The sequence below is a fragment of the Pteronotus mesoamericanus genome, unplaced genomic scaffold (assembly GCF_021234165.1).
Source record: "Pteronotus mesoamericanus isolate MK-2021 breed Mesoamerican mustached bat unplaced genomic scaffold, CSHL_Meso_final contig_56, whole genome shotgun sequence".
NCBI lineage: Eukaryota > Metazoa > Chordata > Mammalia > Chiroptera > Mormoopidae > Pteronotus > Pteronotus mesoamericanus.
This window is the reverse complement of record NW_026555201.1, coordinates 18952768-18977508: the sequence shown is the minus strand read 5'-3', so window position 1 is coordinate 18977508 and position 24741 is coordinate 18952768. Positions and strand designations below refer to the sequence as shown.

At 34.4% G+C, this 24741-nt stretch overlaps 1 protein-coding gene across 2 annotated transcripts in view; it reads right to left on the bottom strand.

Moving 5' to 3' along the window:
• SYT1 (synaptotagmin 1) overlaps positions 1-24741 on the bottom strand; it is a 529223-nt gene that overhangs the window by 127581 nt on the left and 376901 nt on the right. Inside the window, exons 5-8 of one of the 2 annotated variants that reach the window (XM_054580146.1) lie at positions 19141-19325; positions 13098-13220; positions 9187-9354; positions 5665-5832 (exon numbers count right to left, since the gene is read on the bottom strand). In XM_054580146.1, the coding sequence (XP_054436121.1) occupies positions 5665-5832; positions 9187-9354; positions 13098-13220; positions 19141-19325 (644 nt within the window). The remainder of the gene's footprint in view (positions 1-5664; positions 5833-9186; positions 9355-13097; positions 13221-19140; positions 19326-24741) is intronic. The other variant, XM_054580147.1, reaches the window with a different exon arrangement.

The window sequence follows — 24741 nt, the reverse complement described above, 5'->3', positions numbered from 1 at the left end:
AGAATCTTCATAATGTCCTTGTAATTGATTCTTTCTTATTTCCCTCTGGGTACATTTCCATGATGTAAGCAGAGACTTACATCATAGCTTTAACTATATTTTAACTTTAAATAAAAGTTAAATTAAGCTAAGTCCCAAGCTTTCTGTGCATCATGGAAATAGGGTGGAAGAAGGGTTACAGAGTGGAGATACTGAGTAAGTCTTTATAACAAAAAAAAAAAAAAAAAAAGAAAAACTACCATCATTTTCGTGACTATCAACCAAAACAATAAAAATGATTTTGCTAAGCATCTGTACTGCTTCTTTTTTTAAAGAAACAAACCAAAAAGGTACTAAACCATTTTCATTATTTGGTGCTAAGATATTTTTATTGACAAGCTTTCAGAATACTTTAGACTTCATTGACAAAACAACACAATTACTATTATTAACATGAATTTTAAAAAGGACGTTTTGAAATATCTCTCACAGGGTCATAATCACCTTTCCGCATTCATTCATTCAAATGTATTTTTGCATGGCTACTGTGTGCTTGCCTCTGGGATGAGCTTGGTTTCCCAGTGAGAAGCAATAGACCCCAGTCCCTGCAGAGATAGAGCCTTCCTGGAACGTTGGGGATCAGTGTCTTTGCTGCATTTCTCTAATATGTAGATAGTGAATGACAAGGTACTTGCATCCATGTTTAAAGTTTCAGCAATTAACCTTTTATAAGTATTTCCATTTAGGGCATTGATTTGTTGTATGCAGATTCTTGGAGGACATGAGTTACCATCTGCTGAATATACTTAGAAGTAGCATCAACTCCTTCATGATTTTTGGACAAAATAATGCTATGAGGAATAATGAGTTTAACTTACCCCAAAGAAGTATCAAGTAATTGATCATTGGAAGCTAAAAAACTTTTGTCATTTGATTGAATATGTATTCTCCAAATGTTTTTCTGTGAAGTTAATGTTTTTCTAATTAGGCTTAAACATGTGAAATTTTCTTGCAAAATTGATTTTCTATTAAGGCGCTAAAGTAGCTTCTCTTCCCTTCTGCTTGGATACTAATTAAATATGTCCCAACTGGTTTTAATTCGGCAATCAATTTTTTGTTCCATTTGCACTGGATTAGAGAATCTCATTTAAAAACAGTCTTTAATGAATTCTACACAAAGCAGAAGTGATAGACATTCTCTCATGGAGACAAAACAGTACTGGTCAAGTTATGAGATAGACTTGCTAAGAACATTAGAAAAAAAGGGACTCGTTATATTCTGGTGGTATCTATTTCTTATGCCTTTTTTAAAAAAAATTTTATTTCTTAAATAGGATGTAGTACTGAGAGGCATGGGGATAAAAAATAGGAACAAACTACAAAGATAGGAACAAAATACTAAAATAAAAAAATATAAAAATAGGAACAAAATACTAAAAAAAAAAGAACACTAAAATAAAAATACTAGATAAGAAGTTGTATTGGACGGCAGGGGAATAAAAATAGGGACAGGATACTCATTGCTTTGAAGAGGTACTTGACACTGGGGTAGAGGACAAAGACAATTTACAAATAAAGAAAATGTAGGCATAGCTACTGACTATAGCATTTGAGGTAATTATATGAACATATTAAATGAATGAATTATACTAGAAGTCTGAAGGTTGGTTTCAGGTTCAACTTGTATGTTGCACAATGGAAGAACTGTATATACTGATTATAAAGAATGATTTCTGAGGCCCTAAACTGAGAAGGGAAATATTAAGAAAACAATTTTTATATGTAACTATCTCTCAGCTACCTGTAAGGTCAAATTCCATGACTGGTCTGTTGAGAGTTGGGGGAGGTAGGAGGAGAGAAAGTGGTCAATCAAGCAACATAAAAATGGTAAGTGAACCTAAGGAGGTAAAGTGGCTTTGATTATGTTGCAGAGATAAAGGTTATCAAGTCTGAATGGAAACCCCAGCAGAGGTGTTTTCACCAGGGGCTGGAATCTAACATCAAGAGCTGTGGCTTGTTAGGATTCTTCCTGGCGTAGCTTATCTCTTCGAACCCTGTTTTAAACATATGCTCGGTAACTTTCAGAGAAGGCTCCCTCCCGTCTTTTTCTAAATTGCTTGCACATTTACTTGATCATTAAAATAATACACAGTTCCTTCACCTGCATAGTTGCTTCATCATCATATGACTTTTATATTTTTCAGCTTTCTGGCAACAGAACCCTACCCCATTCTTTTAAAATCACAGGGGTAGAGCTCAGTGCATCGGATTCGATCAGTTTAAGTCCAAGTTTCTATCTGAGTAGATGACCATGGTTAGTGGTTCAGTTTATAGATTCCAAAGCTGTTTCTTGAATTCTTGATATTAAAAATAAAATTTAGCACTGTTAGATAGAAGCAAACTAAAATCATGAACAGAACTACACACGTAAAATGGAAAAGGAATTTCTTTAAAATCATGAAAAATAAAGTTGACCTAGGACTTTAATTTATTCATACAACTATGATTTTCTGCAATTAATGGTATGGAAAGATAGAGCACGTATCAGTGAGAGTAAGTATTCTTCAGTTATAAAATATAATTGTGACTCCATTGTTTGGAGAATCGACCTGTAAACTCAGAGGTCATGGATTTGAAACCCAGCCAGGGCACATGCCTCGGTTGTGGGTTCAGTAGATTGTTGTGGTGTGTGTATGAGAAGCAACTGATTGATATTTCTCTCTCATATCAGTGTTTCTCTCCCTCTCTCCTCCTTCCCCTCTCTCTAAAATCAATCAGCATGTTCTCAGTTAAAGATCCCCCCAAAATATAATTGGAATCCTACTTCATTTATTATCAGAAAATTTATACCTGGCCCTAGTCATCCAATGATACTTTGTAACCTAGACATCTATTTCATGAAGTTTTCCAAATCATCATAAAAGGAAATAGGCACTTGACTGAAAACCGAAAATTACTATTTCCAAGTAGATAGCAAAGAGGAAAAGCTCCAGGGTTTAAAAATGTGATTGTAAACTCAAAAACTTAGACATTCAATAAGTACAAGGGTGGTAAGAAAAAGAATAGAGAAGTAGATACAGATATGTAGAATGAAAATGGGAGAATGAATAGAGAGATGAAAAACAAGACAAAGAGAACAATAAGACTGGTCAAGAAGAACAAATAGGAGATCTCTTGTTTACTGAGTACTTATTACATACTAGAATTTAATGTTCTAATCTTCCTAATCTCTAAAATAAGAGAAAGAAAATGTTAGGCCACTTTCTAGATTAAAAAACTGAATTTTAGAGAGCTTAAGTGACTTATCCAATGTCTCTGAGCTAGTAAATGTATTGATCATGATTGAAAGTCAGGAGTGTTTGTTTTTATTTTTAAAATTATTATTTTTAATCCTTACTGGAGGACATTTTTTCATTGCTTTTTAGAGACAGAGGAAGAGAGAGAAAGGAGGGTGGGGAGAAAAAGAGAAACATTGAGTACTTGCCTTCTTGTACACACCCTGACTGGGGATTGAAACTGCAATTTGTGTATGTGCTCTGACCAGGAGTCAAACCCACAACCCTTTGGTCTGTGGATGACAATCCAACAAACTGAGCCACACTGGCCAGTTTGCTTTTAAACACACGAGTGTTTGTTTTTAAAGACAGAAATTTTTCTAGAAATCAGTCTAGCTGGCAATAAGCAAAGCAAAGATTGGAGTGAGGGAGAAAAATGAGACAACACTAAATTCCACAAAATAGAAGCAATGTTGGCCCTTTACCCTTTTTTTTCCTCTTAAAAAAAATCTAGTACAGTTCTAGGAATATAGCAGGTATAGTAGATATTTACATAATGAATATTTTTGAATGAGTTGGATTACAAAAATCTTAGGGAAATATAAGGCATGGAGGAAAGAGAAAGAAATAGAAGAAAGAGAAAGAAGGCATCTAAAGGGATGAGAATAAAATGTGATTCTTTTGGCAGCCAGCCTAAACTTCTAGATTCTAGAATCCAACCAAACCTGTCAGCTAGTGTGAAGTCTCAAACTCTGCCCATATTCAAATAATTTTTGAAAGAAAACTCTTTGATGGCATACATGCCCTTCACTCAGGAACCCAGGGAGGTAAGATGCTAGAATTCTAGGCCACTTGATAGTTGCTCGGTGGAGGTCAGGAGTGGGGGCCATGCAGGCTGGCCAGATGGGTAGGGCGAAGCACAAGTAGGTTGTATTCTGATATTCACACAACAAGCCAACCAAAAACCAGTCAATTAATAAATGTCTATTAGTTAATAAATATTTATTGTGGTCCCACTTTGCACCAACTTTTCCTGCTCTTCACCTCTGCCAAATTTCAAGGAATTTACACAGAGCCAAACATTTCCGTAAAATATAAAAACTCAATGAAAGGGCTCATTGTTTGTTAAACAATTAGAAACATGATCGAATGATTGCATATTTTTCTTTTCAGAGATGTTTGATAAAGTTGATATTAGTTTACTCATAGGGAAGAACAACTTATCAAAGTCATAAAATTTAAAGACTCGATATTATCCTTGGGTTGTTCTACAAAGTCCACAGTGGGCTAAATCTATTCAATATCCCAGAATCTAATTTTGGCTAACTTATTTGGTTAAGTTATATGTATTTTCTCCCAAAAAGAAAGCAGAGGTTAACTCCAATAATTTTGACCCCTTTTGTACAACCAAGTAATTTTAGAGCAGTAATAAAATTCAATTTCAGTGCAGCAATCACAAGTCTGTTCTAAACCTCATGTCATTATACTGGTCACTGAAAACCTTAGGCTGAGAGGATTCCCAGGTGATGGGCTTGGCTGGGTTTCCAAAGCCTTGGGGTACTCTCTAGTCTCCCTGCTAGCCCAAAAGTGACCACACCTATGGAGTCCTAAGAATCTCAAAAGGCTGCAAAAGGCAATGCTTTTAAGAGTTCTAAGAGCTGTCTGCTTTTCTGGCATTGACCTATTGAGACATTCTCACAGAAAAATGCTAGTGCCAGGCAGGCACAGCATAATCAAATAGAAGTGATTATTATGCAGTTTAAATGTACTAAGGATATTGAACTTCCCTTTTTAAATCTCAGAAAAATCCTGGGTTCAATTATTCAAACTGGGAGAAAACAATGTGAAGACCACTATAAAAATGTTAGTTATTTAAAAAATGGATTTAATATCAGCCTTTGTGAATTGTATTTGATGTTTTACCCATCATGCTCTGATATCCTCAGGAGAAACAATGAACTAACTGTCTGTATGTACAGAAATAACCAAGGAAAAAGTGCTATTCTATTTCTAGTTAATAATAGCATAATCTATGTAGAAATGCAGAATGATTGTGGCAAAATACAAGGAATAGGATGATATTTTTACTGTCTATTTAAAGAAGTAGGTGTGTGAATGGCATTTGGTAAGCTTTTAGAAATGTGTGTTTGTGTGTCTGTCTCCGTTTGTGTCTCTTCAGGGAGTTGTCCGTAGACCTGGTACACAAACTTCTCTCCTTTCTCTCAAATCACACCCAGAAGATCTGTATACTTTATAATGAGGTTCTGCAGTCCCCTGATCCTATTTTGCCAGCTGTCAGCAGCTGGACACCCACATCACTCTTTGGAAAGAGCGTCTCTCGATAGGTTATTACGCGAGTAGAACTGGCGAGTACAGTGTGTCACGTTAGAAATTTCATTGTTTTTCTTACCTCTTCCTTCTCAGCACTTTGCAGATCACGCCACTCCTCAGTTACGTGACCGAAATCCACTGTATTCATGGGGACTTTAAATTCCCCGATGATGTCATGCTTGGAGAAACGATCAAAATCATACACCGCCATCACCAGGGTTTTGCCCCCCAATTCTGAGTATGGCACCTGAATGGAAAGAGATGAGGATAAAAGTCTGGTCACAAAAATGCTTAGAACATGTTACTTGTTTACAGTATTTAATTTTAATATTTATGCTGGGCAAACAGATCAGGGAGATAATTATGCTTTTGATATTTTCTCAAATTGGATCATTTGACTAACTGCTTGAGGCTTAAATTACTTGGGAGAAAATGGGGACTTCCCATAGTAATTTACCACTTGATCCCAAAGTTCTGGAAGCTGTTAGTTAGCATTATTAGAAATAGATCCTACTATTGGTTATGCTATAACACTTTAAGATTCATACAAGAATAAACCAAGCCAATTTGAGTATATAAAGTTTTTCTTGTAGACTATGTCATTATTACTGTTAAGTTATATTCTCAGGATATATCTTACTCAGGGGTAAATAACTTTCAAGCCACTTGGATGCCATATTTTAATGCAGCAATGACTATTAAAAGCTATTCTAGGAGCCTGAAAGGATTTAAATTAAATTCACAAGGTGCCTCACCAACTCCCTAAAATAATTTACTGATTGACAAGAGCTGACTAGAAAATTGTTGTTTTGAATATCAGGGACGCATTATAATATAGATCTGGAAGTTCATTCTTAGGTATGACACTCCTTAGGATGAGTGGTGGCAAAAGGCCAAGAACTGATGAATTCTCCAGCTGTTCAGATATATCTGGGACAGATGCTATGGGTTGAGAGGTTTATTAGTGACATTTTTAATATTCAGGGAAAGCAGTGAAATCCAAGTGAGCTACACTTCAGCAACAGGATAGAAATGCCTAATTAAGAAATTGTTTAGACTTGTATAAAATGTTTGATCAATTTTCATACACTTTCTATTATTTTATCAGTATAAATAGTTCTCTTATGCTCTAGAAAACATCTCACAATTAACTTTATATATTAAGAAGGAAAGGAGAAGGAAGAATATTTGATCATATATGTGTAAGATATTTTAGTTTCTCCAAAGATTTTTCATTTTCTGTCATTCATTATCTATTTGGAATCTGATTAAAATACTACAATTAAGACCTAGGCATGATGCTTTTTCCATTTTAGAAGGAAAAAAAAACCCCTTTCAAAGAGCTGAATTTCAAAGGAAGAAATAAATTTTATAGCAGGGTTAAACTCCTGAAAACTTCACCATATTTCTGAAATTTATTTTTCATCATTTGTGATTGTATGGTTTCATTTGTGATCAGAAATTTATTTCTGATTTGTTTTGTGATTGTACTGATGGAGCACTGGTCAGCAACCTGGGCAAACTGGTCAGAGGGGTCTGGGCCTGGGTTTTCCCACTTTTCAGCTGAAGGGACTGAGGCAGTAAATAGACATCAGCTTTTTCATCTATCAAATAGTGATAATAATAGTGCCTAAGTCACAGGGCTGTTTGTGGCTGAATGAATAATGTAAGGTATTTAGCACACTGTTGGCACACAACAGGCGCCTAATATTTGTTGCTGGAGTGATTAGTAGCTCCTTCAGGTGGGAGTTTGGGGGAAAAGACCAGCATTAATTTGGGGCATGTAGAGTTCCTGTCAAGTGGATGTGAACTCACTTTTTAAAGCCACCCCTCTTTGAATTCCATTATGCTTCTATTTCTGTATCACTTCACCTATTGGCATTCCAAGGTCCATAATCTATGATGCCTGATGGGTAAAGTAACCAATTCTCCAGAAACAATGGCATATTTATTAAATGTATCAAAATATATTATACTTTGGATGGATTTTGATTTGGTCAACCTTCCTGAAATAAAATGGAAGCTGATGAAATTTTATAGGCAATTTAAAAATTTCAATAATTATACTTCTTGATGTCAGAGGAATTACTAATAAAATTATTAGCAATGCACATTTTTAAAGAAATAACATGTGGGTCACTCAAAATAACAACAAAGCCCCCACAATATTATTTCAAATAATGTAGGAATCTGCTTACTAAATTGTGGTGAGAAATGACTGAGCTACATTAAAATTTATACATAATCAAAACAAAATGATTGTATTATATCATTTGCAATATTTTTTTGTTTTATTTTCATTTTATGTCCTGTGGTATATTGAACATAATGATTTGCTCTTCATAAGTTGAATATTTCCAAAATGTTTTTACTGCTACTACAAATTAACTATCCTCCATATAGAAACTGTAGATTTTTTAAAAAAGATTTTATTTATATTTAGAGAGGGGAAGGGAGGAAGAAAGAGAGGGAGAGAAACACTGAGGTGTGTTTGCCTCTTGAGTGCCCCCCACTGGGGACCTGGCCCACAACCCAGGCACGGGCCCTGACTGAGCCACACCAGCCAGGACAAAAACTGTAGATTTTTAATCGGATTATCTACATTAGGGACTTTTGTCTTAAAAACTCAAAAGTTTCAAAGTGATAAGACACTGGTGTTTTATAAAACTGGAAAAAGAGTTCTAAAAAATGACTCATAGCCTTAGTTTCATCCATTTCTTTCATTCCAGAACGTTGCTACCATGAGGCCCATGCTTTTTCTACAGCTAGCTGACAGACAGGTGACTTTGAATCAGCCCGCTGGCATAGTCACATTTCATTTCTCAGAAATGTATTGTTTTAAGTAATGCATTAAAAAATTTTTCACTTATTAAATGTATCAACCAAAGAACTATTTTTATGCATGACTTCTTGACCACAGCTGCAGAGCTGGTGAATGTAGAGATGTCCCTGCAGAGCACGTTTTCCTGCTGAGTAATTATATGGCTAGAATCCCTCTGTTATTGTTTGTCAACTGAGGTTGTCTCAACAAGATGAAGAACACCAGGGAAGAGCCTGGAGTAAAGGAAAAATGCTATAAATGCATAAAAACACTACACTCACCTTCTTTTTATTGATAGATTAAGAAGAAGGGTTTTAGAGTGTTCAGTTAGCCCCTGTTTACGTGGAAGCTTGCAATGAGAATAATATTGATTCGCATATATAAACAATGGACATAGCTTACTTTATCCTGTGACTGCAACAGGAACTTCAACACTTAAAGTCATTTCACTATTTCTTTGACTTTATAGAGGGAAAAATACTCAAGCCTATTGGCACACGCTTGAAGCTGACCTTATTTTTTAGATGTAAATATGACATCTTAGTCATATTCCAGTCTGTATTCTATTCTCCAATGGCCGAGCTGAATCCTAACTTTGGCTAAATCTAAATGCAATGTAAAATCCTCACTGGATGGAAAATAAGAATTTTAAATATTCTGAATAGAATCACTTTGATCTCTAAACAAGCAGTCATGTGGTGTATATGCATGTGTCAGGATGGGATCAGTCTTTTACCTGAAACAACAGAGGAAAAATTATTCGTAAGCGTAAAACAATACCTTGAAAGTAAATTGCTCATTGAAAACAGGATTAAGGGTTTTTCTGTGGACTTTTGTCTCAAATTTCTTCTTTTTATCGGGCAACAGAAACACCTTCACGTAGGGATCAGACGTGCCCCCCATGTCCAAGGCGGGCAGCTCAGCAGCCTGGATGATCCCTACCAGCAGCTGGAATAAACAACAGAACAGAGCAAACACAAACAATGGTGGGCATTTTGGAAAGGATTTATTTGTTCACATTGCTACATTTGTGATTTCTCCCTCTTCCTCTTTGCTTTTAATAAACACTATTTTTCTCTGGTGAATCTGAACACAGAAGGCAAATGAAGTGAGCTATACAGACTTCAGAAACCCAATTATAACAGATGTAGACTCTAGAAAGCCTGATTTTAAGCACATAAGAGGCTTTCAAAAGGTTGCTGATTACAGTTAACTATAGAATTCATATTTGCAAAAGAGCAGCAATCAAATAACTTTCCAGTTGCTAAAAGCCCTTGTGCATTATTTTCCTTGCTAGGGCATGATTTGTAAGTGGAAATAAATTGTTGAACGATCACAAGTGTATAATTATAAAGTAAGGAATTTTTATTCTGAACCAAAGCCTCAGACCAACTAAACAGAGATTCTTAGAAATTAGTTACCATTTTGAGATAATATGATCTTCAAGTTTTTATCATATTTGACTTTTACTTGTGTGCTGACTACTTTTGTTTTAATTGACAGTAAAAGGATTATTACACATTAAATTCTGTGTTTAAGACATAGAATCAAAGAAGTATAATTTCAACTTCATATAAAAGAAGAAAATATTAGATATAGGTTTTTTACTGTTAAGTGTGATGAAGTTTCTGGTTTATTTTTCCAATACAGCAGAAATACATGCAGTTTTAAGTCTGTTTTCTTGGTAACATATTGCTGTGTCTTGCTGTGAATGAGAGCATAGGCTGGCATTTTTAATTATTTTTGCAAAGAAAACAAAAGCTGTGAGTGGACTATTTTAGGTGCTCTGCTACCAGACAATTGCGTAAACACACTGCTCTAGATCCATATGAGAAACAAAAGCAGACTCTCTTATTGTTGCTCAAGGTATATACTATTCAATAAATGCAGTCACACCATAGCTTTTTACATTAGATCCTGCTAACCTGGGTTTGAGACGTTTCAGCCAACACAGTGGAAAAGCAATTTGCTGCCCCCTCCAAAAAAAAGGGTCACAGCTGTTTTCTGCAAAACGGACCCACCATGTTAGTATGTAGTTTGATTAGTTGACTCAGTTTTTAAGCTGGATCAATACCCCACGTGATTATGTTTTCATTGTAATGTTTCAATATCTTTGTGATATCATCATACAATAAAAACAATGAAAATGCTGGACTGTAGGCATACAAAACACAGAGAGATTATCAAAATATAGCTAAATAGGCATCAGATAATAAAGACACATTTAGTAAATCAAACAGTTTGGCTTTTGGTTTGCCAAATCAGTTTTTAGTATCTGCCTTTAGATTGCATTTGAATAAGCAAGATTTTATTTTCTCTTCACTTTGCAAAAACATTTTCTTTTGGGGAGGGAAAGCTCTAGAAATATAACTAAACTCTTAAAAATCAGATAATCTATATTTTAAAGGTTTTTGGATATATTGTTGATAAGGGGTGTAATTCCTTCTTCAAAGCCCCCTCTGACTTCTGTTTGAGAGATAAGCATCACATTTCCCCTCATGAAAGTGTCTCCGAGTGCTTTAGGGTTATCTTTTAATTTTGGTAACAAATGTGTATATTTGATTACAGCCTTATCTGGGAAGTTCTTCAGACTTTATCTTCCATGACTCAAAGGAATCATTTTCTAAATCAGATGAGTTGAGAACATTTGGAAAATCAGTGCATAATATTAAAAGTTTCATCAGGTAGACTCTTCTAGATCCTCAGAATGAAACATCTTTTTAAATTTGATGTTTACTAGAAAGGGGACAGTAAATACACTCATGTGTTTGAGTGAAAAAAATCAGTGCTATTATTTTCTTAAAAATACTATTTTATAAAATGATATTTATAGTAGTCAAAGCCAACTTAGAACTTTCAAAATTATGACCAATGAGGATGACATACCACCAGATTTTACCAGGAAATAAAAAAGCAAAATAAATTGTTATAAAAATATTGGATACACATAAAAGGCAGGTCAAGTTTCTGGAAAACATGGTATATGTTAAGATAAGTTGACCTTGACATTCTCTAGAATATTAAATAAAATAGTTTTGCTTTCAACTAAGTCCTTATGATCAAATTTTGGCATAAGTGATAGAAATGACCTCAAGTGCCCCAGGTAATTAACTATAAAAGGTACACTGATAAATCTGTGTAAATTCATACCTATAAACCTGTATTTGTAACCAATATACAGCTTTCTAAAATATATGATGAAATAATTATCCAGGACTGTAATGAAGTTGATCAAGTAATAATATAATAGAACAAATCAACACTTTCTTCATGAGAAATCCTCTGGAAACTTCAGAAAGTGGAGACACGACCTGAACTGTTAATTTCTTTTTCTCTTTCTCTCTTTTTTTTAAAAAAAATTAATTTATCTATTTTTAGACAGAGGGGAAGGGAGGGAGAAAGAGAGTGAGAGAAACATCAATGTGTGGTTGCCTCTCATGCACCCCCTACTGGGGACCTGGCCCACAATCCAGGCATGTGCCCTGACTGGGAATTGAACCTGTGCCCCAGTCCATTGAGTGACACCAGCCAAGGCTGAACCGTCAATTTCTAAACAAAGCCCAGAGCTTGTGCAACTGTTCAGAGTTCTCATGGCATTGCCGTGTTTGGACATTAATTGTCAAAGCTGAACATTGGCGTTTGGTTTATGTTTTCCATTCCTCATCAAACTGGAAATAATTAACACATGCTGCATTAGCAGTATTTTATTTACTTCACATTTATCAGTTCTTCTGCACCCAAAAGGATGAGTGAAGCAAAACAAACTGGAGAGTTTTACAACTCCCCTCTTTAGAGAAGGGCCATGTCCTAAGGGTTCTTTAGAGTCAGATTTCTAACTCAGTCAGTTCCACTGATTCTTGTCTACCTTTTAAATTTCTTGAACAATTCAGAAGGCAAAGGACTATATTCACCAATGTCACAGAATCTTTTTATGAAGAGAGATTTCTAACAGCTATCTTTGTGCTACCTCTATAATGGCAGTCAATAAAGGGGAGCTAATATTATCGTTAGTCTAGTTGGCGTTTCATGGGTCTGGAGAAACTGAAGCAGAAACACCTGTTTTGTTATCTCCTTTAGTTTTTTGTCACTTTTTTTTGCAGAAGTCATAGGCACTAGAAATCAAATTTCTGGTCTTTCTGCTCTTCTAGAACTACTATTTCATTAGCATCAAGAATTTGACCTAGGTATCATGATATTATAAAGCATTTCTACCTGTAAAATTCATGGACTACAATTTTCCATCTTTGATTCTTTATCAAACTGTTCCGTTATGTTTCAGAACTTGCGCTTGAATGATGACATAGCTCAAAGGCTCCCCACCCTGTTTGGATCTAAATCTATCAAGTGCAAGGAAGATTATTCTAGCACAGGCTGAGGGACCTGTAGAGGCCAGGCTGTGGTTGGGAGCTCTCAGAATCAGCCTGACTGCTTCAAGTTAATTTGTATTCTGCCTGCCTATTGTAAGTGCTATAAGTTAGATGTAATCAGTTGAATACTGTGAATTCCAATTACCAGAAGTTAAATTAGCAAGTAGGAGACTGCCTGTACTTAGAAATTATTTCATCAATAGCTTTGATAATTGCATTTTCCCCTTGCAGCCAACAAAATGTTTTAAGAAGTATCATGCTTCAATTTCTACTTGGTCATTTCAGAAAACGTAATGGAATTAGAAAACATTTCCCCCCTCAGACCTGGTTGTTCTGGAAATCATAATCCAGTGAATATTGAAGTTTTCCCAATTTCTCCTCTTCTTTGGGTTCTTCTTTTTCTTCCCCGTCAGTCAATCCAGTTTCAGCATCATCATCCTTAAGGGCCTATGATTGGGGAAATAAATCACATGTGAATTCAAGTGAATTGGCATCAAAATCCAAATTAAACTGGGCCTGTGGTTATACTTCCAAGCTGCCAGAAGCAAGCACTAAGATGCTGGAAATCTCAGTTTGTCTGACACACATTCACATTTGCTGCTTACATATTTTTTAAAATTCCATTTATGCACGGAATTTTTCCCCCAATCCACAAGCAACATGGAAGCAATGGAAGAAGCCCCTAAGAATATTGCAAGCAAAAAATGTAAAGTTGTTGCAAGGGAGATATCAACTTGGTATTATATTCGGCTCTGCCAAAATTGCTTATTTCAGAGGTATGATAAACATGCTATTAACCAGGCCAGGTTTCACATTCACGTAGGTTAAAGCGATTTAAGCTAACCATCATGTAAAACACCATTGTTACATGCAGCGGAGTAATTCATATGAAATGTGTGGCCTTCCCTTGCTTTGTTCCCTATGAAAAAATAGCTGAGTAAGTGATTCTCAAAAATTTTTAATTTCCTATGTTTCATACATACATTTATAATGGTTATGGAAGAAGAGAAAAAACATGCTACCAGCAAATGCATGTTTAGAGAAAAATCTACTCCATTTCCAGTTTCAGTTTACCATTTGATTTTCATAACAGCTCCACAAAAAGCTAGGCTGAATTAAATTGATTTATGAGTCCATTTGATAGCAAAAGATAAAAGGAGTTCTATTTGCAATTTTTGTCAAACTTAAATTGGTATAAAAGTTTATTTTGTGTTAATGAACAAAAATCATGGGGTTGAACTCACAAAGCTCAGGTTGTATCAGTTGAATATTTTTTATAACCTAAAGCTTAAGTGTAATATAAATTGAAATACTAGAAAGCCCATTATTTCATAAAATTCATTCAAATGCTCCTCTTTAAAAAAAGATAATATTGTAGAATATACTTTCCCAATAAGTGCAAAAATTTTGCTAAATAACCAAAGGTTATAAAGATTATAAAAATTAAAAGCTTTGTTTCTGGAGATGTGCATTCTTATTCCTTAAAGAATTAAAAAAGAATTAGAAATAAATTCATAATTATTATTTAAAGTTAAAAATGATAGTGTCACATATCCATAACTACTAGTGAGATTGACAAATATTTTAAATCTTTATGTTAACCATTTTTACTTTTTTTTTCCTTCTGGAGACTGCCGGTATATAGCCACTGCTAAATTTTCTATAGTGTTGTTTGTTTCTTACTGGTTCGTAGAGGCTCTGTATTTTAGTGGTTTCAGCCTTTCTGTTGTTATTATATACAGGAAATATTCTCTCTTAGTTTTTGGTTATGGCATTTCCATTGCCATGTATGTTACTGCAGAACTTTACAGGAATCGAGTTAAGACATATAGGTGGTAGACTGCTTTATATCTCTGACAAAGAGAACCTTAACTCTTGTCAGCAATCAAATCAAATCTAAGCATTCTTGTAGAACTTAAATGCAAGAAGCATAACTAGGCTTCAGAAAGGCATCAGAATCATCAGCCTACCCAACCTCTTCTACCACCTCCACCTCTGAGACTACATGGTATTTTTTTCTCTGCTGAGAGAAGACTTTTCTGTTTACTTATCCATTAACACAAAGACCCTCAATGGTGCTTCAAAAATGACACCCTCAGCCCCTCAATTGACAACATTTTTCAATTTGGCTCTGCCCTGGAAACTCCAATTTGATCTCCCAAAACTGAGACTTGGTGGATCAAGTCTCTATCATATTATGATTATTAATCATTATAATATGATCAAGTTCTATCATATTAATAGAACTTATGGGTGGGAAAGATCAGATAAACAGTGAAGTGAACTGTAGTCAGAGATGTTCCCCTTTTGTGGTACTTGAAAAATTTCAGGAGCCTACAAAGAGTAGGGAAAATTAAAAATTGCCATTAATATATCAGTGTAGAAACTTAAAAAATCTGGTTAGCCATATATCATTTAATTTGGAAATTTTAACTTATACTTGTATGTTTCCTTGAATAGTAAAATGTTGATTTACTGATAGCCAAAGGCAGGAAACAACATAATTATTTTAAAACTTATATTAATCTTTTAACTTGGGGGAGGGGTCACTAAAGGGAATATGGTAGTAAAGTAACAAGAAAAGACAACTGAGTTTAATTAGAGGGCTTGAGGCTGTGAAATCACATTGCGCTTTCAACACCTTAGTTCTGTGTAAGACTTTAACTCTGTCAATGAAGCTGTGCTGAGAAAATTGTAATTTAGGTAATTTGCCTCTCTGTAACATTTTAATTTTTTAAAAGTAATAGCAAACTAATGCATAGTTCTGTCTGAAAAATCTGCACGTTACTCTACCATAATAAAAAAAAATTCATGGATTAAAATACTTTTTCAAAACTCTCAGAACTGACAATTTACATATCATGTTTCAGCCCAGTGCAACTTGAAATAGCTGAGATATTAAATCTCCTTCTCCCTAAGTGGTTTTGCCCTAATAAAAGGTGCAGGACCATCTCTGCAATTATTCTGCATGAAATAGGTCTAAATTTTTGATAATTTCTCAGTGCCACTGTTCATCACTGAAGTGATTAAGTCTATTCTTGTCCCAAAGGCTGAGTTTAACCAAGACATTTTCTGTACTATCACATTAAACTCAGGCCTATTAAATCAGTAGCCATTATAATATCTCGAGAGCAATACTTTGTCCCCACAAAGGAAAAAAATGCAGAGGAAAAAGCTTGTAAACCCAGCAGTTCTGAGAATCTGAAAAACTGCTGTAGAAAAAGCTGTGTTGGGAACATCGACCTTGTTTTAAATTTCAAAGATTTAGTGCACATGCTTCTGGGTTGCCTCAACATTCAAAAGGTGCTTAGTTCACAACCATCAAAAGGAGCACTTGTTCATTCTAAGTTAAATTGTTCAGGTTTGGATTTGATAAGGCACAGTAATAGGTGGCAACAAAGGACTGAATTTTCTTTCTGTGCCCATCAATTAAAAACTTGAGCTTTCTAATATAAGAACCCTTCATCTTTAAACAAATCAATGTAGTTCAGCCTCTTGATGTGTGTCAGAATGGTACCCCCTCAGATGTGGAGTGCCAGCTGCCAGGCCACCCAATGTATCCGAGCGCCGACTTAGGGGTATCTAAGTAGCAGACGAAACCTACCGCAAGGGACAATCCAGAACAGTCATGAGACACAACACAGATAAGGAGGACATAGAAGGAAGAAATAAAAATTAAAGTATCTACACACATTAGTAAAAACGATGGAGAAATGACCTTTCCAGACCTATGGCTTTCTAAGTTGGTGTTTTGCTTCTGTATTTTTAGTGTTCCCAAGTTTTTAAGGCATTACAAAAACCCTTTAATATATATCTTTTGCTGTACAAATACAGCATTTATACTTAATTATTTTGTTGTCATTGCAGAATATTTAAAAATTCCTCCTTGGTTATAAAATGTTACCATAGAGACATGTAGTCATGAATACTGAAATTTAATTTCTGTGAGTTTTTATATGGATTGAAACAGTAAAAACTTATTGATTTTCCTAAAGCCTAGATATTATAAGAAATATATAAAATGCCTCTCACATCTGTTTTTAAATGAGAGGCACATTGTCTTCCCCATGTTCATATTAATATTCTGCTTAAAATAGTCTTAAAATATAAATATTTAAAAAATAGTTTTACTTGTGGTAAGGCTGTTTTGAATTTGTATGAATTAAGTGATATCTGAATTTTGATGATCAACTGTGGTATAGCATCTTAAAATCTTTGAATTACATTTTACTTTTTCATCCTTCCTCTTCGTAAAATATTAGAACCCATTATTAGCTACTTTGTCAGTCTTAAAAAGTGTCATAAGTTACTGCCACATAATTGTTCACTCAGGGGACCTACTTTCACTTGTCCAAACATTTAATTGTTTGTAAGTCATTTAATATTTTGTTTATAAATCAAAATAAGACCTATAAAATCCTACATAAATTGGTCTACTTAAAAGAATTAAAAACATGTTTTGGGGGTTGAAATCCTAAATGCTATGCTGTGACAGTAGATTACTATAAATTGTCACTGACTTCTTTAGTATTTCCTTATTTGACTCATTTTCTCTTCCCCTCCCACTTAAAGGAATAGGTGATCAATGAAAAATTTACCACAATCAATTCTTTGTGTTTATTACTTTTGAAATCTTGGTCATTTGCCCAGGCCATACCAGGGGTAATAAGCACCACTACTATTCTATAAACTATAAGTCTTTACATAATACAGAACAAATCTTGTAATGAAAAATACATATTTATTTTCTTAGAAAGGAACACTATAGTTATTTAATATTCTTTGATGCTTTTAGTTTTTAATTATAGAATACTGGAATTTAAATTTTATTGTAGTTATGAAAACAATAGTATTGTATTTTCAACCTTTTGTTTCACGTATATAGCTGAATTCTCATGTAAAAATTGTTCATTTCTTGTCCATCTAGAAGATCGTTTCTATACTTACTCCAATAAGTTGTTTAAAGAAATCTGTATCAAGTCCTGCTTGCTATGGAAATGTTGAAATAAAGCAAGGCATGATTTAAAATTTCAATTTCTAAGTAACCAATTAACCAAGGAGAACAGTCCTTATTAGACACATGTGGCTGGATGTTAGTGCCTTGGCTTTTGTGGATGTGATTAGAAACCTACAGAAAAATGTGGCCCTTCTCACCCTGAGCTCAGGACAGCGCTCTCTGAGGGTGAGCACTAACCTTAAATCCCTTTTCTAGCTCTGAAACCTAACAAAAGCCCAGCGAGTGCAAAAATGAGCCTTTGTGAAACTGTTTTTAACAGTCATTACTGTATCTTTGAGGAAAAGTGTTTAAAACTCAAGCTGGGAAGAGGGGCTATTTCCTGGATGGGTGGTTAAGTAGGAAACCATGCAAATGTACTAAAATGTCTCTGTTGATTAAATTGTTCCTAAGATTCACATATTTAAGAGTTGACCTAATAGTAATTAATATTCTCAGAGGAATTTATAAAACTGACTGTATAGATTGCTATTAGGGAATAAATAGAGCTCTTGAATTATATGAAGGAAGACATTGATAATAATGTTATTTTTTGACAAATTGTTTTACAGTTTTAAATATGTTAAATGTTATTTAGAAATATCCAATATGAATATGATCCCAAAAAACTGGAGGCATTTAATTATTATAATTAATAGTAAACTATTCTGAACAAAATCATTCAGTTAATTTAGCAAAAATAGACAATATAAAGACCATCCAAACAGCTTCCTTAGGCTTCGGAAAATAATCCAGCCAGATAGATTTTATAATCTGCATTATGGTTTTAATTGTTCTTATGTAAGGATAAAGAATTTTGCCTTTAAATTCTGCCCCATTCTTTAGGGCACACTCATATTTTTCTCCCTTTCCCTGTATAACTCATTATTCCGGAGCACTCATTATTGTGCCAGATCAATACATACGATGAATAGCTTTCATTAAGTGTGATAAATACCTTTTAGACTCCGTTGTTTAACAGTGAATAAGAACAGTGACAATGCTAGAAAGGTGACCTGCCCAAGAGGGAAAACACTCAGATATCCTTTAATACACTTCTCAAACTCTAAACACAGTGAAGACTGGCTAACAGATGTACTCAGAATATTCAGGCACCTTTCAAAATGCTGGACCCATCGAGAGAGCCCTGGATGCCCTTTTCTGGTTTATGTGCTTAGGAGACTTGAAAACCCTACCAAGTGTTTCCACTGCACTTTGGGATATTGCATAATGACTGAAAGGATTGCAAAGCCTCTCTACAACAATGACATGTGTCCAGAAGTTGTTTAGTGCTATACTTAACTGGCATAAAATCATAAGCCATGTGTTAATTGTCAATAAAATCTAAGAAGAAATATGGAATGAATACATTACCTGATCTTTCATGGTCTTCCCCAAGTCTTTCACATCTTTCATGTTAATGGCATTCTTCCCTCCCTTTTCCTTCCCCTTCTTCTTGTTTTTCTTTTTGAACAAACATTTCTTACAGATACAAAAGCAGCAGGTCAGGACTAAAAGGACCGCGACTATGGCTATGGCAATTAAGGCCCATGGTGGCACTGAAAGAAAAAAAAAATGCAGAGAACATTAGTAGTAAAACACTTACATAGGTAAAACTGTTAAGATAGCCATGCTTTCATTCCCATTCACTGAGCTTCTTTTAAGCTCCGGGTGCTCTATTCTGCATTACTTTATCCAAGTTCTCTCTCCTGTCTAGAGTGTTCATATTTTTTTGATTTTGCCCTTCCAGATATGTCAAATGTCATTTCCACCCTATTGCTTTCCCTGCTCCTCCAAGCTATATTTTCAACAATCAGTTCCTTCATTCATTCAGGGCATAGCTCTGGAGTTTGACCTTTGAGATTAAATCCAGGCGCAGTGTGACCTTGAGCAAGTATTTGATTTCTTTCTGCCTCAGTTTCTTCATCTTTAAAGTGGTGGTAAATTGGTAGGTATTTCAGTCTTTGAAGTTTAAAATAAGATGTAGTGCCTGGCATATGCTAAAAGTTTAATAAGTATTAACTGTTATTACACATCTGTTAAATACTAGGGACTCAGTTATGTTTGGGCATGATGGGAAGGGCAGACATTAATCAAATGTAAAAACAAATGTAGTATCAGAGTAGTAGTGAAGGTTAGGAGGACGCGCTTGGTGGGTCTGGAGACCCACTCAGGCTCTCCAGAGGCAGGGCAGTGGTTACATGTCCAGTGGCTCTAACCCAGGGTGCATACAGGCTTGGATGTTTACAGGCTGTGTAACTCTGGCCAGATTGTTTAACTGTTCTGAGTTTCTGAAGAGAATAGTGGTACCTACTTCGTTTCTTTTGAAAACGAAAGGAGTTAATAAACTAAAATTGTAGAATGACATCCAGCACACAACAAGAACTCAATGTTAGCTATTTCTTTATATTCAAGACATGCAGCTAAGTATTGTGGGTGGAGCTCAGGGTATATGTGGTGACATATAGCATGCATGCCAATAAATACAGAAAAAGAAAGAGATGAATACACTGAGAAGAGTTCAGTGGATATGCAAGTGGGATTAAGAGGGGGAAGAGATGATTTTTAGATGAGGAGAGCTTCAGATTTACAGGCTCTGTTTAAAATAATAAAGCATATATAAATACGTATACTCAAATACACTTTTTTAAACTACAAGTTGTCCATCTACTAAAAATCAATATATTTTCTTATTTGGCACCCCCTACACATATGCTTATCAAAAATTATTTCTTGTGGAAATATTTAGAATTTTACTTTGCCTGAAAAGTAATTATTCAACTATTGAGATTAATCAGAAGAAGTAATTATATTTGCCTGTTGTAATCAGAAAAGCAATTGTGCACTGAAATGGTAAAACAGGTTCTATTTTCTAGCTACATAAACATTATTAGATCCAATGACTGCAGGAGACAAGTCAGGAGTGCTTTGACAAAATAATAACAACAATATTAGCTTCTTTTCAAAACTGAGAAAACCCACTCTCTTTGCTGTCTCTGTATTTAGCTTCATAGAGTAGAATATGTACTTGCATATATTCCAGTTTATGATTGACTACTGGATGTCAACATAAAAACATACAAAATCACAACTTCCAAAATTGGTTTTAAGCCAAGTAAATATTTGTGTGAAAGTTATAGATAAGTTTACATCCAAAGATGTTTTCGTAGCATTTAACCTCATTAAAGTAATATATATATATTTTTTAAAAAGTATAAATTAAAATAAGCTTATGTAAACAATGATATCATTCAGAGTTCTTCAGTTAAAGGCTTCTTTCCTTTTTTGATCTGGTTAAAACCCTACCAAGCACGAACCAGAGAGAACCTATGTATTCATTGCAGATGAGACAGTATTTTAATAATGACTGTTCATTTTGAAGCTTGTTAATTATTCTCCTAGTTGGACTTTCATGATAGTCTCTCACAGAGTGATATAAAATTTCTTAAATTACACAGGACAAGATGAAGATCATTTGACAACTTTGCAAAAATAGAATAGTGAAAAAACAGACACATTTAATCAAAAGAAGTTAAAGAAATAGAAGCTTAGGATTATAGTAAGAAATCTGAAATAGTGCCACTTGAAGGTAAGTTACAACCACTGAAAAACTTATTTTGTGACTTATTTCTTAAATTGTTGCTGTCTTCTAGATTTCCTTTCAGTTGATCTTCTGAATAATTTTAACTCTGAATATACTATATTGAGTATACAAAATTAACAAAAAGTTCCTCACAATTTAAAAAATGATGTTATTTTGTATACTTATATGAAAATCTGACTGAATAATTAAAATTTAAATTACCATTTTTAGTTGAATGAAGTTATTTATATTGATTTCTCATGTTAAAAAATTTATTCTATTGTGTAAAGCAACCAAGTATTTAAAACTTAATGTGTTTAAAATGAAACACCATCTACATAATTATTCATTTGTAGTTATTACAGAAATATGTTTGAATATTAGTGATTAAATCTCATGGAGTATATTTTGGATTAGGCTAAAATTTTATTGAAGACCTATTTATTATGGGCCAGCAACTGTGCTACTCCTTTACATACATTATCTTACTTAATCTTCACAGCAATTTTGTCCATCATCGCTTTAATTCTGCACAGAAAAAACCTATATACAGAGGGAAAACTATGAATTGAATAGTTTTAGGAATTCAAATGTGTCTTTACATTATTAGGTTAAAATGTATGTATTTTAAATGTATACAAAGGAAAAAGTCCTTATTGATCCTTGAAGCCTCTTTAATAGAACATTTTATATTAAAAAAAAACAGTAAAGCAAATAATAGCACAAGAATCAGCCAAGAATGATTGCTAAAATATAGAATATAGCTTTAATAGAAATAGGCTAATCGAAATATTGCTACTGGAAGAAATCTATCAGCTCATTGTTACTGATACCAACTATTATTAAATAGAGTTTTGTGACAAGAATTTTGGCATTTAACTTAAAAACTTTCAGCAGAAAATAATAGACTAGTGTAAAAATTCTTTGTTAAAGATGTTACTTTTATTTTCTAGTTAATGAATTAATTTCACGTATAATTTAACCCAAAGGTAAACCAATGCATAAAAGTTAAGGCAAAGTCAAATCAAAACTGCGTCTGATACTTTGACTTAGACTTGGTGGTAGGCAGAATAATGACATCTCAAAAATGTCCAAACTTTATCCCTTGAAAACTGTTAATATGTTACCTTACAAATATGATTAAGGGCTTTGCAAATGTGACTAAGAATCTTGAGATAGGAAGATTTGCCAGATGGACCCAAGAAACAAAGGGTAGAATGGTTACTAGGGGCTGGTACAGAGGTGTGTGAGGTGACGGATATGTGGGGGGGGGCGTGTGTGTGTGGTGAGAACACTTAAGAAATACTGTCTTAGTAAATTTCAAGTACATATTTTAAATCACCACATTATATTCCTTAACTTTATACGATGTTATTTATTACATCTCAATGTTAAAAAAAAAAAGCAATCAGTCCTGCTGATGATGATTTTCCTCAGTAAAACCCATTTTGACTTCCAGAACTAGATGATAATAAATTTGTTATTAAATGCCTGTAAATTTATAGTAATTCATTATAGCAGCAATAGGAAACTTAAGACGTACAAAGCAGAGCTAGGGAGGTTTGTAATATATGCTGCATGTAGATGATTATACAATCATCTGTAATGTAATATAAATGTGGGCTATTCCTATATGTTCTATGATTGTCCTCCTTATTTGTCCTTTTACCTGTCCTTTCTGCAAACATTCTCATTATTCTAACTTTGTACCAAAGACTCTCTCAAGAATAACCAATGGTTTTCTTATGGAAAAACCTAAACAACGTTGTCTGTGACGTGAGAAAATCTTGATTATATCTTCCTTCTTATTTTCTTCTGCTTTTGTTTCTATTGCCCTTATCAGTATCTCCTTCTAAGCCTCTGGCTTTTTTTCTCTTTTCTTCCAATTCCCAAGTCTTAAATGGAGCTAAAGTTCTTAGTCCCCAGCTCATCTTGGCACTCATTTATTGTTGGGTACCCCTTTCCTGCATCTTAACCTTTTAGCTCAGCTCTTCTATTTTATCCCTTCTTCTATTAGCTTGAAGTGTACTCCCCATGGCCTATAGAATGTTTTCTATGAGTCCTTTATCTTCTCAAACCAGTTCTCCAAACCAACGATATGCCTTTTCCTTGTGCTTCCATCATTTTCTGCCTCTTGGATATTGAAATCATGTGAAAACTTGTTGTTTCCGAATCTGTCTGTCCCATCATACTGTTTCTTCTTTGATGCATTTTATATTTCTTTTACATCTATTTCCATTGTAAGGGGTCAGCCTAACATTACATCGTACCTGATCTCCCTTCCCATCAATTACCTTTTCTCTCCATTTTACCCATCCATGGTCATCAGGCACAACTTTCTAATACATAACTTAATTACTTTGTACACAGCTTTTAGAGTCTGTGATTTGTCGCATTCTACTTGCCCATCTCTGTTTCCCTCGCTGCTGCCTTCTCTCCACCTCTAGTCTCATCAGACCAAGTAGCCTGATCTTTGCTCAATTCTACCCCCTGTTTTTCTCAAGTGTATTCCTTTTTTTAAAATGGTATTCTTCCTCTTCTTCAGTCATTAAAATGATTTCCTTGTTGAGGCTCAACACAGGTCGCACTTAGTGCGCGCAGATTTTTAAAGGGGACTGATTATGGAAGTGGGAGGTGCGCTGAGGGGAGGGGGGAGAGGCGGGACAACTGTAATAGCATAACCGATAAAATATTTAAAAAAGAAATAAAAATATTACATAGATTTGTTAAAATTTCCCTCTTCCAGCCAATGTAAAATATTGATTATGTGACACAATACACTGGGTATAAAGTGATGCATTATTTTAAAATAAAAAGACAAATCTATACAAATGTATAATAGATATATTAATATACTCTTTTCCTACATATAAAATTCACTTCTTACTAACTCAAAACTCAGCTTCTTTAGATTATTCATGAAACGAAGCACTTATATTTAAGGACACAATAAAATAATTAGGAACCATTTAGAAATAAATTTGCATTATCAGGTCTTCTGTTGGGGGATAAAAACCCCAGACAGACAACTATTCCCGTCATCAAGAGATTTTTCCATGGGAAGTAGGCATAAATTGAACAGTTAAAAAAGTAATTATTTAATCAAATACATTTATGGAACATCTGTGTGCCAGCAGGGTTGGAATACAGTGCTGGGATACGGTGCTAAGCACGGTTTGTGTGGCCATGAAGCTTACTGTTTACTTCCCATGTGTTAAAATCTAGGTCTTAATTACTCTTTTGCCTCTTTTGAAAGAAGCAAATTTCTTGTATTTGCCAAATTCAGTGCTCAGAACAAAATATGGTCCATTTTCAAGTGGAAACGACAGGGCTTAATATGCTCTTGTGTACCAGTGTAGTGCTCCAGGGATACAGTTACTGATAAAATCAAC